Consider the following 18,956-nt stretch of genomic DNA (forward strand, 5'->3'; position numbering starts at 1 on the left):
AACGGTTTGTGCTTATTCAGAAAGGGAAATATGTAGGATACTTGGTTTTCACTAAGGCATTTCATAAAAAGCCTCTCATACTTAATAGATAATAGAGAAATATATAGTAAAAGAGTAAGGTAGATATCAGAATTGGTTGAATGACTGGACTCAAAGTGCAGTGATTAATAATCAGTAATAGCTCGGAAGGACTCTAGTGAAGTATCCCAAGGGTTTTCCCCTTGGGTCTATTTTGTTCAACATGTTTTATCAACTACTTAAATGGAAGCATAAGCTTTCATTATTGAGTTTTCAGACACAAAGCTAGTAAGAATAACTAACATGTTAGAGGAAAAAGTCAGGTTCCAAAAAGATCTTGATTGCCAGAATTGATGGCTTGCTTTTATTTTTTTAAATGTGTGTGTGTGTGTGTGTGTATGTGTGGCAGTTGGGGTTAAGTGACTGTCATGCCTAGGGTCACACAGCTAGTAATTGTTAAGTGTCTGAGGTTGAATTTGAACTCAGGTCCTCCTGAATCCAGGGCCAGTGCTCTATCCACTGTGCCACCTAGCTTCCCCTAATGGCTTGCTTTTAGTAAGAAAATTTAATAGTTATAAATGTGAAGTCCTACATTTAGGTTCCAAAGATCAACTGTACAAATAAACGTTAAAGGAGAGTAGACAACATTTCATATGAAAAAGGGTTTTTTTTTTTGGTCTTGGAAGACCTTATATGAGTGTAACCCTTGGCTCAAAGGAACAATTGTATGGGACTCCCTTCTCACCAGTAAAGATTAATTCCTCAATGCTCCACACCTGTGTAGCTTGAGTGACAGGCAAAATTGGTGAGAGCTGGAGAGAAAGGAGATCCAGGGTCCTGGGGTTTCTAGTTTTGAAAGAGAAGACACTATTTTAACCTTTGTTTGGAACTCTGGGGGAAGAAAGACTCCAGGAAAAAGCTGACACATAGATGAACTGGCAATCTCTATCATGTCCTCATTTCCAACTTACTACACTAGAGATCTTGGGGAATTCCTCCTTGGGTGAGATCTGGGACTCTCCCTTGTTTGAACTGTTATGATTCTCTCAAGGGGAGAGCTCATTCACTCTCTACTGTCTCTACTGTGTGTGTGTGTGTCTGTGTGCGCGCGCGCGTAAATTATTTCCATGACCAACAATATTTGAGGGAGCCCATAGGTATAAGTCTTCTCTCTGAGAAGAACTGAGTATCCAACCTGTGGCCCCAACCACTTGCTTTTCTGGCAGGAATTAAAGCCTTCTTTTTTTTTGTTATTTTGTTTTGTTTTGCGGGGCAATGGGGGTTAAGTGACTTGCCCAGGGTCACACAGTTAATAAGTGTCAAGTGTCTGAGGCCGGATTTGAACTCAGGTACTCCTGAATCCAGGGCCGGTGCTTTATCCACTGCTCCACCTAGCTGCCCCTAAAGCCTTCTTTGAAGAAAGGTAGAAGAAAAGATGCTAGAGACATCTACTCTAGCCTCCTTGCAAGTCACATTTAGGCAGACCCATGTGGGCAAAACCAAAATAAAATCAATCCTCAACATTCACATTTAACTTTCACAACTTCAAGCATTCACATGACTTTATTGTTAACCTCATTTTCACTTTTGCATTGGCAACCACACACATTTGCAGCTATATGCGGTAGAGAAAAAAATGAGACGTGTGATGTGTGTGAAGTCTGTGGGGTGGCTGCTATCCTACTAGGCATCCCACTGGTCTTGTTCACCTTATCCTTGTAAAGAGCTTCTCATACGTTTGTTACACATTTTCATTGTTTGCCTTTAAAACTCAAGTTTTTGTTATAATTATGCCCCTGAAGCATAGCACAGGTCCTTTGCACTCTAAGTCCAAGTGTGGAAAGTCAGTGATGCAGTTTAATGCTAGTCCCCATTTATTTTTTTGTAGGGCAATGAGGCAATAAGTGACTTGCCCAGGGTCACACAGCTAGTAAGTGTCAAGTGTCTGAGGCTGGATTTGAACTCAGGTCCTCCTGAATCCAGGGCCAGTGCTTTATCCACTTCACCACTTAGCTGCCTGATGCAGTTGAATGCAAAAGTAAAGATGTTAGATAAACTTTGTGTTAGAATGTCTGCAGCCATTGTTGGCCATGAGTTTGATGTTAATGAATTGGCAATTTATTATATATGCAAAAGGAGGAAACTGTAGATAACATGCATTATGAAAAGTGATTATTGTCTGAAATAATTTTTTATTGAGATATTAACACAAAAGGTCACAGAATTCTAGGGAATTACTAGTGAGAAAAATATTTTGCATGTTATCAATTTCATTTTATGTATTACATTTTTATGGGTTATTTTATGGTTACTGGGTTAGGAAAAATATATATTATCAGAATTCATGTTTTGTTATAAATAACCGTATGAAGAAAAGTGTATTTTCAGCAATCTCTAGCAAAAGATTACAGCTTTTGGTGGTCACAGGAACCTAACTCCCTATTTCCCATGGGTCAAATATATCAACATTTGTGGTTTTTTTAAATTTTTGCACCATTTTCTAGAAATGTTACTCTCGTGAAAGTTGAGGATTGATTGTGGTAATAACATACCATCTACTACATGAATCAACAGTGTGGCATGGAAGCCAAGGAAAATGTTAAGGTAATCTAAGACTCTATCAAGAGAGACACAGTCCAGAACGAAAGTGGTCAGAGACCATCTGTAAACATGTGACTCTTGATAGTTCACTTGTCTGGGTCATAGGTCTACTGGGAGTTCTAAGAGAAGCAGTTACTGCAGCTAAGTCTGATTTAGTTTTCTGTGATAGCAGTTGCTCTTTTGTTTTGCTGGGCAATGGGGGTTAAGTGACTTGCCCAGGGTCACACAGCTAGTAAGTGGCAAGTGTCTGGGGCAGGATTTGAACTCGGGTACTCCCGAATCCAGGGCCGGTACTTCATCCACTGCACCACCTAGCTGCCCCCGCAGTTGCTCTTTTGAACAAGACAAGCTGTAGAATACTGGAGTAGGTGGAGAATACAAGATACTTCAGAGAACTTTTAGATTGCTAACTAGGGAAATTTAGACACTCAACCTGTTCTATAATTATGAGATGAATGTAACTTACTTGATCACAGAAAAATAAGAACTTGGTTACTAATCATCAACTGAGGTAGGGTCATTCACAGAGAAAATCTAGAGTTGGAAGCCAGAAAGATAAGAGATAGGAAAGATTTCATAATTGAGGTTATAATTATCATTTGTTGCTGGGCAATGGGAACAGGAAGTATTATCTACTGTTGCTGAGAAGAAAAAAAGAGTAGAGAGAATATACTATATTCTCCCTTATGTTTTTCAACTAAGAGGAAAATCAAAAGAGATGGCAGAAGAATCTTCTGTCATTTGTTGTTCCTGAGAAGTGGAGGAGGAGAATATTGCAAAGAAGCAAAGCTGGAGAGCTTTTTTGTCAACTTTAGGATCAAGGTTATTGAGCTATTCTGAGGTCCAATCTTCCTTGGCCTTCCATGGTCAGTGGAGACCCTCGCAGCAGACAAATGCATCTTTTCTTTGATACAAAACAATTGGGCCACTGCCTTGGGATACACAGGAGCCAGACCAATGTGAGATCCATACTGTACTTTTCAAGAATCCCTGGTCCTCTGGCCAAATGCATAAACACAATCAAGCATTTACAGCAAAAGAAAAACATAAAAGTCTAAGTAAGAAACAGCTCTAAGTACTACTGCTTTGGTGGGTCCAAAGACGACTCAGTTATTCTGCTTCCAAGAGTGGTAGCCGTGAAGTCTGGACGACCTGCATCCAGATTCTACCTCAAGCACTTAACTAGCTGTATAACTTAAGCAAGTCACTTTGGGTAGTCTTTTTTTTTTTTTTTTTTTGCGGGGCAATGGGGGTTAAGTGACTTGCCCAGGGTCACACAGCTAGTAAGTGTCAAGTGTCTGAGGCCGGATTTGAACTCAGGTACTCCTGAATTCAAGGCCGATGCTTTATCCACTGTGCCACCTAGCTGCCCTGCTTTGGGTAGTCTTACTGCAGCTGGCAAGTGTCACTGAACCTGTGACTTGTGAGGATAATGAGTTCCTTTCTCTTCAGCAGAGAGTTGGATCCAACCCAGTTCATATAAGCAACACTGTGCTCTCCCTTCAGGTGAACAGGATGAGAAAGTCTGCCTGGCAGGTGTCTCTGCTGATGGCAGCAGTCCCAGGAAGAACACAGTACATATATTGTCTTGTATCTTCCTGATTAAAATGCAGCTTGTTAAAACATAAGACACTGCAATCTATTTTTAAACCAGACCAAGGGGTTCTGTGAAACATAATTTACCTGGCATCTTCTCTCTCTCTAGATGGGAAATTTCTTAGCTCTCTGATTTTTTTTTAATAACCACTTGACTTAATCAAAGAAAAGCACTAGTCCTAACTTCTTGGGGGTATACAAGCATCCCCTCTAAGGGATTTTTCATGGGGGTATCATTAGCACCGATACAATGTTGGGATTGGTACCAGCTAACACTGAACATAATGGGGTTACTCCCAACGAGGTGATTCTTTTTTTTTTTTAAATATAAAATATATACAAGTAATTTATTGGAGAAAGGTTCTTGTAAGTAGTGTATTCTTCAACTAACTAAGAAAATGGCTCCTATTGATAACGGTTAGATTTTCTATTGCCTAAATAGTTTTTTTTTGGGGGGGGAGGAGATGTTCTTATACAAATGATTGAAATAAACACTGTTTTTCAGCACTTGGGATGTCATAAGTGATATATTTCAACTTATGTTTTACCTAATATATACAGTCACAGTAAAAAGACCAAACAAAAATCCATAAAAGAGAAAGATAATTTTAAGTGGGTCAAAAGAGGTTATTGAATTTTTTTTTTTTTTTGTGGTGAGGCAATTGGGGTTAAGTGACTTGCCTAGGGTCACACAGCTAGTAAGTGTCAAGTGCCTGAGGCCGGATTTGAACTCAGGCCCTCCTGAATCCAGGGCCGGTGTTCTATCCACTGCACCACCTAGCTGCCCCTGAACGAGGTGATTCTTAAAGTATGAGATAGACCCAAGGCCTTGATATCCAAACCCTAATGGTTTGGATTAGGATTGTGGCAGTCCTGGTGGGTGTTTTGGGTCCTGGTTGGTCTCTGGAAGAGCTAGAAGGATTCCAGGGACTCTCAGTGGTTCATAAGGGTCAAAAACATGTCATGGGTTTAGTCTAGATCCCCTGGGATTCCCTTGAAACACACTATCTCTGAGAAACTCCAGAACTGTTTTGTTCTTGGTGGGGGTTATTTTGGGCAGAGGAGAAACTCCAAGGTCAAGCCAGAGTAGACTAACTGGGGATGACTTGCTATAATGAATCCCAAAGACACTGAGCTTGACCTTTAAAGCAGGCCTGGAGACACCTAATGGTACAAAAAGACCTAGCTATAGATGCTGTATGACTAGTCATCCTGTATCTACCCTTGGTCGAGGGTAGAGAGCTCAGAACCAAACTGACATAGAGTGGGTGTCTGAGTTTTCCAAAGGCCACAGACTCCAGCATTTCCTCCCCGTCTTCCCCGGTTCCCAGTCTGTCTGCCCTTCCTTTGGAAATGTTTTATGATTCTGGCTCCAAGATGACTCACTTGTAGAAGGCTTGGTTTTCTATCCCACATTTCCAGAGATGCTTGCAGGCTTCTGGTGTTGGAGCAAAATATGTAAGAACAATTTTCTTTTCCTACAAAAAAATTTCATATAGAAACAACTGAGTGTGGAGGGAAGCAAATGGGCAATGTGGACCCAGACAGACAGGGGAAAAGGCCAAAATTCAGCTGAATCTAGAGAATCAGTATCAGGGTGTCTTAATGACCAGAAATCAAACCAAAGTTTTCAGTCCTTGGTTAACAGATAGCCTGTATAGAGGCTGTGTTTTAGACTCCAGGTAAGAAATAAAATAATCCCCCTGTAGTACGGAAGATCCTGTACTAAGGATCTTCTGTAGCGAACCTTGGGGTGTCATCAGTACAACCGATGAGGGTGTACAGCATACACATGTCCACCCCCAGCATCAGAATCCCCACCTTGGTGCCAGGACTTAGCTTTACCAGGAAGGGACCACTTAGCTTATCCAGTTCAGGCTAGTTTCAGCCACCCCAGCTCCCAAACCCTTCCTGAAGAGAAAGAAGGAGCCACTCACCTCTTTCTGACTTACATATAAATAGAAAGTCTTTCCTTCAAATTTCAGCTTGGTCACTTCATTCCTAAAAGAATAAAGAGAGCACCCATCACCAGCCCAACAGGCGAACTATGGGGAGACAGAGCCTGCCTATATTGGAGGAGCATCCAGGCACAGACACAATTTTAGCCAAATTCAGAACCGAAACAAGACAGCAGCGCAGTGTGTTTGAAGGAACAGTTACTGGAACAGTTTCAATCCACAGTTTTCTGTTCAACCAAAGTGTAAGAAAGGGGGGCAGGGGAAGGGGATATAGGAGGATTTCAGGCTCAACAACAGTGGCTGTAAAAGGGAAACATCTCTGGATGGAAAGTGGTTCTTGGTGGAGTGTCCAGGGGTCATTGCAGGATTTGGTTCATAACACAGGTGCATTATCTGGATGAGGATATCAGATGTCAGATGCCACAGTTAGCTGATGAGGCCAAAGTTCCAAATACAGCAAATAATGACAAAACAGGGCCACCAGGCTCTGAGGGAGCTGCTTCTTTCAGGTGACTGTGCCACTGGATGGAAAATGCAATTTAATGCAGACGCATGTAAAACAATCAATCCGGGTGGGCAGGGGGGCAACAAACCAGAGAGAGAGAGAGAGAGAGAAAAGAGAGAGAGAAAGAGAGATAGTACAGATTACATGGAACAGTCATGCAGCGTACTGACCGGGAAAGGGGTTTAGGGGTTATTGTAGAAAAATCCTTGAAGCAATCAGCCCAGTGTTTGGCTGCAGTGAAAAAGGCAAACAGGATACTGGGCTACATCACCAGTGGGATGCAATACACATCAAAAGAAGTGATACAATTACTGTATGTTAAATGGTCCAGACCTCATATTCAGATACTCATCTCAGTTTGGCTCACTTTATTTCTTTTTAGCCTGCCTTCCTTCCTTCCTTCCTTCCTTCCTTCCTTCCTTCCTTCCTTCCTTCCTTCCTTCCTTCCTTCCTTCCTTCCTTCCTTCCTTCCTTCCTTCCTTCCTTCCTATTTCAAGGCAATGAGGGTTAAGTGACTTGCCCAGGGTCACACAGTTAGTATGTGTCAAGTGTCTGTTAATTTTTCAATCAATTATTTATTCTTTAGTTTGGCTTCTTAAATTAAGAGGGTGGGAGTGACAGCCTGAGAGTGGGTGTCAAGGAGTGTCATGAAAGCTAAACCGAAGAATCCAGCTGTTTCTCATTCCCTTCCACACCAGATGTGTTCTTTTCTTAGTACAGATGGCTTCCTGAACCACATTGACTGTTCTTTGATATCTGGGACCTTATTGTCTGGCCACTCTAATCCTCTATCGACTGATTCTACACAGAGAACTTAATTCATTGGCTTCTTGCCCTCTATAAATTGTAGGGGGATTTCTACTCATTCTTTCTGGACACCCCCTGACACTCTAGAAACCTAAGGATATGGAAGAAGAAGACAGAGATGGGATGGTGCTCCTATTTTGCAGATGCAAAAAAAATTGGGACACGGAGAGGAGTCTTATTGCTCATTGTTGTCTGGTCCTGGACTAGAGCAGGATTATAACTCAGAGCATCTGACCATCAGCTTTGGTGAGACACTCTCTGAGCTTTGCTGCTTTTCTATTTCTCACTTTCTCTTGCTCTCATACTCGGACACAATACCAATGGTAACCGATTAATATACAGACAAAGGCACTGATCACCTAGGCTCGAGTTGATTAAAGAGATCCCTGTCTTCAAAGTGAGGCTACTAACCCTAATTGGTTAGTAACAAAGTGACGTCTACTAACTTGGTGAGGGTGACAGAAAAGGCTGGGCTTATCCTCTCTGGAGGAAGGAGGGATGGAGAGTGGACTATCTGAGGGATTCCAAATTCAGGAGAGGACTGACCAGGGGAAAAGTGGTGAGCAATGAACAGCACTGCTCCTGGGGTTTTGTGGATAATTTAGGGAAGGGAAGCCTCTTCTTCAGGTGGTCTGCTGGCCTTTATTTGAGACCCCCCAGGAAGACAGTGCCGATTGAGCAGCGGACTTGGAATCAGGAGAATCTGGGTTCAAATTCCACCTGAGACATTTACTAGATATACATAAGCTTGAGAAAGTCACTTAAGGTCTCTCAACCTCAGTTTCCTCAACTGTAAAACAGGGATAATAATAGTGTCATGAGGAATGAATGAGATGATATCCGTAAAGTTCCTTGCAAGCTTATTAGCTATAATATAATCTTCAGGGCTGCAACTTAGATTTTCCATCTAAACTAGACAATCCAAGAATATTTAATTAGGGAGCTGCCACTTTCATCAGGAGAGCTGCAGCTTTTCCTATGCCCCAAATATAGACGCTGAGGTATGTCCCGAAGGACCTTCATACCCACAGAGATGGGGGCTCACTCTCTGCTTCGAATAATGCCTCCCTTTGGTTGAATAGAAACCCTGGCCCCTCACCATGCTCGCTCAAAAGAGGGAAGCGGGGAATCCAGACAACCTAGGAAACAGTTTTGTGTACAGAGGTCCTAGGCAGCCTCTGGAGGTGAATGTCCAGCCCTAGGTAACGGACAGTCGGCTGGCACCGGTCAAAGAAATGATTCCGAGGGTGCTCAGAATTGCTCATCGGGTCTCTATTGTTTACAAGATTAAGAAAGTGGAAAGAAGGTGCATCACCTTTCCACTGGAGGGCAGTGCTGAGAAAGCTCAGCCGGCTAACCAGGAGATTTTATAATAATGCAGGGGAGTACCTGCTAGCTTCAAATTTCCCACAGGCTGTTTAGCGGACTGAAAAGGCTGGCCAATGGGGGAGTGGTCTGCCCGGGCGTGGCTCTGCTTGCTCCCTCTTTCCTGCCTTGTGTAGGCTGAGAGCTAAGGCTAATCAGCTAATCAGCACAGGACCTCGCCCAGATGAGGTGGAAAGAAAGCAGCTGCAGGGTGTTCCCTGGGGAAGCCCATGTGGCATCACAGAGCTGGGGACCTGCCACTGCCACTGTAATAAGGCAGATTCTGACCCACATCTACCCCCAGGAGTCAGACGTGGAAACTTAGACTCACAAAAGAGCAGAAGACAGTGGTCAGCCCCAGAGGCCTGGAGAACTGCGAGATGATGGATGGCTCAATGGGGCTACAACTGAGGCAGCAGCAATTAGGCTGGGTATGGATGGCCCTTCCGGGGGAGTGAATAGCTAGGCTTCTAGGGACCAAGCAGAGTTGAGCTTCAGAGAGGCTAGTCTGCAACAGAGCTACCATCAGGGCAAGGCAGGTCACCCTTCAAGGCCTTTACGGTCAAGGAATCAGGTTTGATGTGGAAGTTTCGGCAGGGGCAATGAGGAATCTTCTGCCTGTGTGATAAGTAAGTGCACTGCTCACATTTAGCCCAGATCTTGCTCACTTGTTAGGAGTTTGGGTAAGGGAATTAGGGACCTGTCTGTTGAGATATATGCCTGAATGGCCAATTAAGTCAGTCAGGCCAGCTATGGCCCCAAAGAGAGAGACAATTCCCAAAGCTGATGGTTCTCTCTACAGCTTTGTGGCTGTAAAGGATATTACAGCCGTTCTGGGACTCTCCCTCACTTTCCCTATTCTCTGCTTCAGTCTCACCTTCCTTCTTCCCCATCAGTAACCTAGACAAATCTTCAAAACTGCATGGGGTCCCACAACCTAGCTTCAGGCTCCCAGGACCAATCCTCTGGCTTTTTACCCCTATTGTCTCTGGTGCAACTGGCCCTAGGCAAATCTCTTTTGGAGGAATCGGACTCCCTCGTGAGACTGAGGCCTAAAAATGTTAAGATTGTGAAAGCAAAACTTTGGAGAATGATCTGAATCATTCCTGGCTCTCCACAGGCAGAAGGGACAAAGATGCCAGGACCCCCTCCCCCGCTGCTGAAGTTTGAAGACCCTATTTGGGAATGATAGGCACTCACCATTTGATGAAGTGAACTCTCTTGTTGCCTTGCAGAACCACAAACCCAAAGGGAGTGAAGGCCAGAAATGCAGCATTCCCTGATACATCCTGAAACACAATGAGACCATTCGTTATCATGGTGAGGAAGGATCCATGACGGGCCACAAGATCCTCTTGGAGATGAGGCAGGGCAGATAAAGGTAGCTATCTGCATCCAGAGAAAGAATTGATAAATAGAAGTGTGTATAGAATAATTTTACACACACGTGTGTGTGTGTGTGTGTGTGTGTGTCTAATGGTATCCAGTTCTGGCAGGAGGAAAACAGTTATTTATTCATTTATTTATTTTTGGTGGGGCAGTGAGGGTTAAGTGACTTGCCCAGGGTCACACAGCTAGTATCAAGTGTCTTTAGCCGAATTTGAACTCAGATATTCCTGAATCCAGGGCTGGTGATTTATCCACTGCACCACCTAGCTGCCCCCAGGAGGAAAACAAAAGGAAAAAGTTTACATGATAACTGTTGTATATTTGGAGGGAACAGCAAGTTGTACATGGTAGATTTGTAGTTTCATGTACGATCATGTTTTCTATTGTACTGTTTTATGGAAATGTTTGTTTTGTTCCATGAATTGAACATAAAATAAATTAAAAAAAGAAATATGGGGTTTGGCAGTGTGAGGCCCTGCTGGGCCTGGACTCTCTCAGCAAAGGCATAGGAATAACTGGCCGACTGAGACATGAATACGGAAGATGTTCAAAGGGGAAGTGTTGAGGATAGGGGTGCCCTCACACCTATGGAAGAACAGGTGTGGGACTGGGTGATCGATCCTCTTTTGTGGTCCTCGGGCAATGGCAATCTTGAAGGTTATGCTTCTTGGTCAGTTTGTGGGAAGTCTCATGGTGAGGCTACTGGAGGTCTGGGGAAGGAGGGGGAGTGTTGGTCAGAAACTCATTCTAAGAACCCTGTGGAAAGATTTATATGAGACTTATAGCACCATCGATAGAGGGTTGGACATAGAACTCTATGTTATGATATGATATGATATTTATCTATGATAAATAGCTACCTTTGTGACTATAGGTACTCAGCCTCAGTTATATCATTTGTAAAGCTTCCTCACAGGGGTTGTTGTGAGGCTCAAATTAGATAATATCCATAAAGTGCTTCACAAACTTTAAAGTGTTATATAAATGTCAGCTGTTATTTTGATAATGTGGGTGCTTTCACCAATGACCATATAGTCTGGTCTGATATTAATCACCTATTATGTGCAATGTGGTGTTACATGGGCCACTGGTCAGAAACCCCCCCAATAAGGAGACAGGGATGAGGGAGCTCTAGCAAGCTTAGAGGGTCACATGTATTTGTTTTTTTTCAGAGCAACGAGGGTTAAGTGACTTGCCCAGGGTCACACAGCTAGTAAATGTCAAGTGTCTGAGGCCAAATTTGAACTCAGGTCCTCCTGAATCCTGAGCTGATACTTTATCCACTGTGCCACCTAGCTGCCCCTCCCACATGTGTTTTTGTTTTGTTTTTAGTGAGGCAATTGGGGTTAAGTGACTTGCCCAGGGTCACACAACTAGTGTTAAGTGTCTGAGGCCGGATTTGAACTCAGGTACTCCTGACTCTAGGGCTGGTGCTGTATCCATTATGCCATCTAGCTGCCCCCCATATGTGTTTTTAATGCTCACTGGAGGGTGCTATCTCTGGTTAATGTGACTAGTAGCATGATGGAAAGAATGCCAGGCTTGGAGGCAGGAAGATAACGGGTTGGAATTCTGCTTCAGGCACTTACTAGTTGTGTGACCCTGGGCAAGTCACTTCAATGTCTATTTGCCTCAGTTTCTTCATTTTGTAAAATGGGTATAACTTTGCAAATCCTAAAGCACTCTATGAATGTTAGCTATTATTACTCCATTCCATATGGAGTGTTCCACTTAGTCATTCACAAGAGCCATGAGGGGCTTTGGCTGGAATACCAAAGTATTCTTTTTTGGGAACTCCCTACAGGCTCCTTCTCTCAAGTAGAATGTAGTTTCATTTTGAAATTCTGCCATGTGGAGGCAGGACTCCAAGTGTGACTGTCTAGGCCTGCTGGATGAACTAAATATATGTTTTTCAGGTGTTAGACAACAAGTTGTTATTACTATTAATCCTCTTATCAAGATTACATATACACTCGTGGCTCATTGTGATCCAGTCACCTGGCCACCAGCAAAGTGGTATTCAACCCATGGGTACAGCAAGGGGCTGAGTTTATGATTTTTTTTTTTTTTTTAGTGAGGCAATTGGGGCTAAGTGACTTGCCCAGGGCCACACAGCTAGTAAGTGTTAAATGTCTGAGGCCGGATTTGAACTCAGGTACTCCTGACTCCAGGGCCAGCGCTCTATCCACTGCGCCATCTAGCTGCCCCCTTATGATTACTTTGTAATGGAATATATCTAAAAGCTTCTTGTTGACTAAAATAACCTGAATAAAGCCTTGCAAAGTCACAGAGCCTGGGTTTTCCTTACAATCGTCGTCATTGGTTGATTGCTGTTATTAAAATCTACTAATTCCTGTGGAAGAGGCACCTACCTGGGCCTAAACAGATAACCCTTGAAGTGATGAGGAGGCAGTGTGGTCTGAGAGATGGTGCTAGACTTGGGTGTTAGAAAGATCTGGGTTTGAATCCTACCTCAGCTACTTATTAGATGTGTGATCCTGAGCAAATCGCCTAACAACTCTTGGCCTCAGCTTACTCCCTTCCAGCTCTAAGTCTTTGACCCCATGACATGAGATATGGGTCAGGGAAGGGAAGCATCTGGGTGAGGAGCAGAAATTAGGGAGCAAAAGCTTCCTGGGTATAATTTGATTAAAAATCTTTCACCTAAAGGGAAAGACTTTTTGGGATAGATTGGGGCTCAAGAAAAGCCTGGAAGAAACCAGACTTATGTAAAGATCTTATCTGGGGGAGGGGGCAGCTAGGTGGCACAGTGGATAGAACACCAGCCCTGGATTCAGGAAGACCTGAGTTCAAGTCTGACCTCAGACACTTAACACTTACTAGCTGTGTGACCCTGGGCAAATCACTTAACCCCAATTGTCTCTCTCTCTCTCTCTCTCTCTCTCTCTCTCTCTCTCTCTCTCTCTCTCTCTCTCTCTCTCTCACACACACACACACACACACACACACACACACACACACACAGATCTTATCTGGGGAAACGAACTTTACATGGGGTAGGTAAGGGCTATGTTCACAGTATACGGGAATGCAGAAGAAGGAACTATGATGAGCAGCAAAGGTGTTAGGCAAAAGCTGACCTTGGCTGACGTAGAAGAGATGGGTGTATGTGTATAGAAACACAAGAAAATGCCAGAGAAACAGGGGCAGTGAGGAGGGGTATACTGAAGACAAGGGCAAGGTAATGAATATTTTAGAAGGTAGTGGAAGGCAGCAGGATTATTTGTGATAACTGGAAACAAAATGTCCCCAACCAGTGGGAGATGAATGAACAAATGGTCTATGAATGGGAAGGAATATTACTGAAGAATTCAAAGCAACGTAGACTTGGATGAGGTGATGCAGGGTAAGGAACGCAGTACTAAAAGGACACACTGTATCATTGTCTATGCACACTTTTTACACTGCAGTGATGTAAAATGACCCAACATTTGGAGGCCATAAAGCTCTGGTCAAAGACAGTGGTTAACATTGGTCCTAACCTAATAAAGTTAGAGCACACATCCCTCCTTTCTATTATTACTATCTGTCAATTGGCAATTAAATTGTTTTCTCTCAGAGAATGTTATTTTTTAAAGGGATTTGTTTGGGTGCTTTTTGGGAAATATCTGTTGCGTTGTGGAGCAGGTAGGTGGATAGAATGCTGGGTCTGGAATCAGGAAGACTCATCTTCCTAAGTTCAAATCTGGCCTCAAACACTTACTAGCTGTATGATGCTGGGCAAGTCACTTCACTGCATTTGCCTCAGTTTCCTCATCTGTAAAATAAGCAGGAAAAGGAAATGGCAAACCGCTCCAGTATCTTTGCCAAGAAAACCCCAACTAGGGTCACAAGGAGTTGGACACAGCTGAAAAATGGCTGTGAAATCTGTTGTTTAATAAATAAATAAATAATCAATAAAATATGTTGATACATAAAGGGGTTTTTTGGTGGTGTTTTTATTTTTTAAAAAGAAGTCAAAGGATCAACTATGATAGACTTAGCTCTTTTCAACAATACAATGATCCAAGACAATGCCAAAAGACTCATGATGGAAATTGTTCTCCACATCCAGAAAAAGAACTATGGAGTCTGAATGTAGATTGAAGCATACTATTTTCACTTTTGTTGTTTGTTTTGTTGTTGTTGTTGCTGTTGTTTCTTCTTTCTTGTGCTTTTTCCTTTTGTTCCAATTCTTCTTTCATAACATGTCTAATGTGGAAATATGTTTAACATGATTGCAATGCATAACCTATATCAGATTGTTTGCTGGCTGCAGAAGTGGGGAGTGAAAGGAGAAAGGGAGAAAAATTTGGAATGCAAAATCCTACAAAAGTGAATATTGAAAACTATTTTTACATGTAATTGGAAAAAAATAAAACAAAATACTATTAAAAATGAAAAAAGAAGTCAAAAGGAGATGAAGAAAAAATGTGGAAAAGGGAAGTGGAGAGAGGAGACTATTTTGGCTGGAGCATTATGGATAGGTTGAAGAAGAGAGAATTAGAAAAGGGAAGTAACAGAAAACGTTCAGGACTGAGATAGCCATGGACCCAGGAAAATAAAAACATCATAGGTCTAGAACTGGGGGGGACTGCAAAGGTTATCTAGTCCAACTTCCCCATTTAGCAGAAGAGGAAAATGAGGCCTGGAGAGATTAAGTGACTTTCCTGAGGTCACACAAGTATCAGAAGCAGAATTTGAACCCAGGCTCTCTCACTCCAGACCCAGAACCTCTTTCTACTATATCACAGCTAAGACAAAGGTGCATGTAGCTTGTCTTTCCATCTGATGACTATCCTTGAGATGCCAAGGGACCAATACTTGCTGGCAACTAGATGGGTCATTTCAGCAGCTCCTCACTCAATGTAAATGTCTTTGGGGAAAGACTGCTGTTTTTCCTTGGGCTGAGATATTTTATTTTTGCTAGTTGAGACAACAGAGAAATGGAGAGTTAAGACTGCAGGTGTACAGAAAGCAGTCATGATTCTGAGGGATGGGGGGAAGCCCCCAGGATCCCTGGGGATTGCCCAGGGAAAACCTGAGAGACCTAGAATGGAAAGGAGCTATGTCAGGGAGGTGGTATATTTTGAAATTCTTTTCTGTGATAGCTTTATCTTAAAATCATAGAATTGGAGCTAGATCTAAGTGATCATCTAATCCAGCCTTCTCATTTTACAAGTGAAGAAACTGAGGCCTAAAGAGGTTAAAGGACTTGGCCAAAGTCTCATAGAAAGTAAATGATAGAGGGACAGCTAGGTGGCACAGTGGGTAGAGCACCCTCTCTGGAGTCAGGAGGACCCGAATTAAAATCTGACCTCAGATACTTGACATTTATTAGTTGTGTGATGCTGGGCAAATCATTTAACCCCAGTTGCTACACACACACACACACAGAGTAAGTGACAGAACCTAGACTGGACAAGGTCCTCTGAGTTCAAATCCTATGCTCTAACAATAGTACCACACTACCTCCTATCTTAAAACGTACATGTAGCATAAGAAAAATACAAAATTGGGGGCTAGGGTGGGAAGGCATTCTAAGCTAGATAATGCCCAAATCATTGTTAAAACATACTAATTCAGGAATGGGAAGTGTGAATGTGTGTGTATACATACACACACACATATATACATATACGTGTGTGTATACATACACACACACATATATACATATACACATGCATATATGCATATAGACTATGTTATAGTATATATACATACATATAGATATGTAAATAAATATAGCTCTTCAGTCTTTCAGTTGTGTCCAACTCTTTTTGATCATATATGGGGTTTTCTAGGCAAAGATACTGGAGTGGTTCACCATTTCCTTCTCCAAGTGGGTTAAGGCAAACAGAGGTTAAGTGATTTGCCCAGGGTCACAGATCTAGTGTTTCTGAGGCCAGATTTGAACTCAGGCCTTCCTGATTCTAGGTCCAGTGCTATATCTACTGAGTTACCTTGCTGCTTCATATATGTATGTCTGTGTATTGACACACATATAGTATCATTATAAAGTACATATACTATATCATTATAAAGTACATATACTATATTATAAAGTACATATATTTAATATATGCATGTACTAATATAATCTCTTAACTGTAGTTCCTCTTACATCTCAGGGACAGCCACCAAACAGGAAAAGCACAAATCACTGAGAGAAAGCTGTCAAAGGTACAGGAGCTCATTTCCCTGATTAAAAAGTCAGAATCTCAAGCAATGGGTTCAAATTCATCTCCATGAGACAAAGGTGAATGGTCACAAACCACACTCCTCTTATCAACCTTAAGACCGTTTCACACAAAAAGTGACACATCACTCAATTATATTCATGCCTCAAATCCAACAGATTGGAGAGAAAGGAGTGAAATCTGGGCTATAAATAGGCAGCCCACAAGAGAATGGAACATAGTCACTATTTTATCTCTAGCATGGAGAGCTCAGTATTTAAAGGTTCCCAATTTCAGGCTTTATACTCAGGAGGTGACATTCCCTGGGTTTTCAGGTGCTTGCTCTCTCAAGAGCTAAATGCTCTTGCCCTAGCTGTGGCTGGCCTGACCTGGTGGGGGGTAGTACAAAGGAGAGAGTGGGTACACACAGTCAGTGGCCATCACCAGAGGAGCCCAGATCTCATTCTGTAGAAACTGAAAATGAGAGAAAGTCATATGCGCAGGCCCTGACAGATCCAGGTGTCCCATATTGGCTACCTGAGAGGCTATCTGCAATAAGCCAATCTTGTTCCATGAGGGGTTGTAGCACCTACTCTTCCTCAACCTCCTTTGGCCTAGACAAGGACAACATGGGCAGAAAATGTCAGTGTGATCAGGATGGGCAACTGTTTCTTAATCAGCTTGAGAGAAGAGAGCACAGCCAAAATGTTGTTCTGCTCTCATTTAATTATCAAAACGATTCCTCTTCTTCTGCCTTCCCTAGGGCTGCATGCCCCAGATTCCCTGGGCCCAGTAATTGCCTCTCTGTTAATAGAAATCATCTGTATTTATTACACAGAGTGCTAGAGCTTGTTCCAGCTCTCCTTGCAGCAAAATAAAAGTGAGTATGAGAAGACGTGTTGTTAGAGTGACTTTATCGAGCGATGAGACCAAAGGTGCTTTTTACAACTCATCTCTTACACTCAGGAGTATGAGGGTAGGGAAACCATAAATCTGGGGGCTTGGTGTGAAGAGCACAGGGGTGGGGGCCATGTGAGATATGAGCAGGGGTCTAGAAATACTCATTTATGGGCACCTAGAATCCCTACTAGCTAAGCAGGGTGGGTAGTGACAATAGCTGTGTTCAAAGGATAGGCAGCCATGGGCTACATATCCAAGTCCATAGATTAACAGTCCCCAGTTGGGTTTGGGCCAGTGTAGCCACACAACATTCTCTGCCAGCTGATGGGCATCTCCAACTCTGGATGGCATGATAGAACAGTGCAGGGAGCTCAGATAATCTTAGTGGGAATTATACTTATCACCAGCACCAATAACATAAGTCAGGTAGCAAACAATTACATGTTATTCATTAATGAATGAAAAAGAATGAAAGAATTTAAAAGTATTTATGCAAGTATTCATTAATTTAAAAGTATTTATACATTTATTAATGAATGAAAAAATATTTGTTATGTGCCTACTGTATGCCAAACACTAGGATAGAAATAGAGGAAGCAAGATTTGTCCTTGAATAGACAAATGTCTGGGTGGGCTTACCCCTCATCCTTCAAATGTAACCAAATGAAAAAGAATCCTCCTCATTCCCGACTCTCTGTGAAGTAGAAGGTGCTTGTGTGTGGCCTGGAGTGAAGTCCTGAGGTGATCTGGGCCCCTTCTATGGACCAAATTGATCCTTTAGGACAGGGGTGTTAAAATCAATAGAAATGGAAGATGCATATTGACTCAGAAAACTACAACAGTACTTATGTCTTCCTGTATTTTTATTTATTTTCCCAGTTACATTTTAATCTGGTCTCAGCCAGAGTCTTTCCGGCTGGACCATGAGTTTGGTGCTTCTGCTCTGAGGTGGCCTCCTCCCCCGCCCAGGGCAATGAGGGTTAAGTGACTTGCCCAGGGTCACACAGCTAGTAAGTGTCAAGTGTCTGAGGCCATATTTGAACTCTGGTCCTCCTGAATCCAGGGCCAGTGCTTTATCTACTGCACCACCTAGCTGCCCCTGAGAGGTGGCCTTTGAGAAACTACTTGAACTGCCAAGGGAACTACTGTGAGGAGATATGGGGAAAACCTGGGTTCATTTCTGTCTCTGATACATACTAGCTGTGTGACCCTGGGCAAGTCACTTAACCTTGAAGTGCCCAGAAAACTTTCTTTTCCTTTTTTTCCCCAGGAAACTTTCTAAGACTACAGGCCTCAGAACTGCTTTAATAGAGGAGCTTTCTATATTATGAGTTCCCCCACAAGGATGAGATCACAAGTCCCTACCATTCATTCATTCATTCATTCATTCATCCATTTATTAGTGACTTGCCCAAGGTCACACAGCTAGTAAGTGTCAAGTATCTGAGGCTGAATTTGAACTCAGGTCCTCCTGAATCCAGGGATGGTGCTTTATCCACTTTGCCACCTAGCTGTCCCCCCTACCACTTATAATGACAGTTGTTTCACCCCTCCCTAGGCCCAGGGCAGTCTCTGAATTCAGAGCCATCACCACACACTAAGAGGACCCTATTCCCTTTCCTTTCTACCCTCAACCTC

At 42.7% G+C, this 18,956-nt stretch overlaps 1 protein-coding gene across 6 annotated transcripts in view; it reads right to left on the minus strand.

Moving 5' to 3' along the window:
* FRMD5 (FERM domain containing 5) overlaps positions 1-18,956 on the minus strand; it is a 382,316-nt gene that overhangs the window by 22,103 nt on the left and 341,257 nt on the right. For 4 of the 6 annotated variants that reach the window (XM_043988500.1, XM_043988499.1, XM_043988497.1 and 1 more), the window contains exons 8-10: positions 10,051-10,139; positions 6,153-6,216; positions 5,602-5,693 (exon numbers count right to left, since the gene is read on the minus strand). In XM_043988500.1, coding sequence (XP_043844435.1) covers positions 5,602-5,693; positions 6,153-6,216; positions 10,051-10,139 — 245 coding nt within the window. The remainder of the gene's footprint in view (positions 1-5,601; positions 5,694-6,152; positions 6,217-10,050; positions 10,140-18,956) is intronic. The other 2 variants (XM_043988498.1, XM_043988496.1) reach the window with 1 other exon arrangement.

The sequence above is a fragment of the Dromiciops gliroides genome, chromosome 2 (genome assembly GCF_019393635.1).
Source record: "Dromiciops gliroides isolate mDroGli1 chromosome 2, mDroGli1.pri, whole genome shotgun sequence".
NCBI lineage: Eukaryota > Metazoa > Chordata > Mammalia > Microbiotheria > Microbiotheriidae > Dromiciops > Dromiciops gliroides.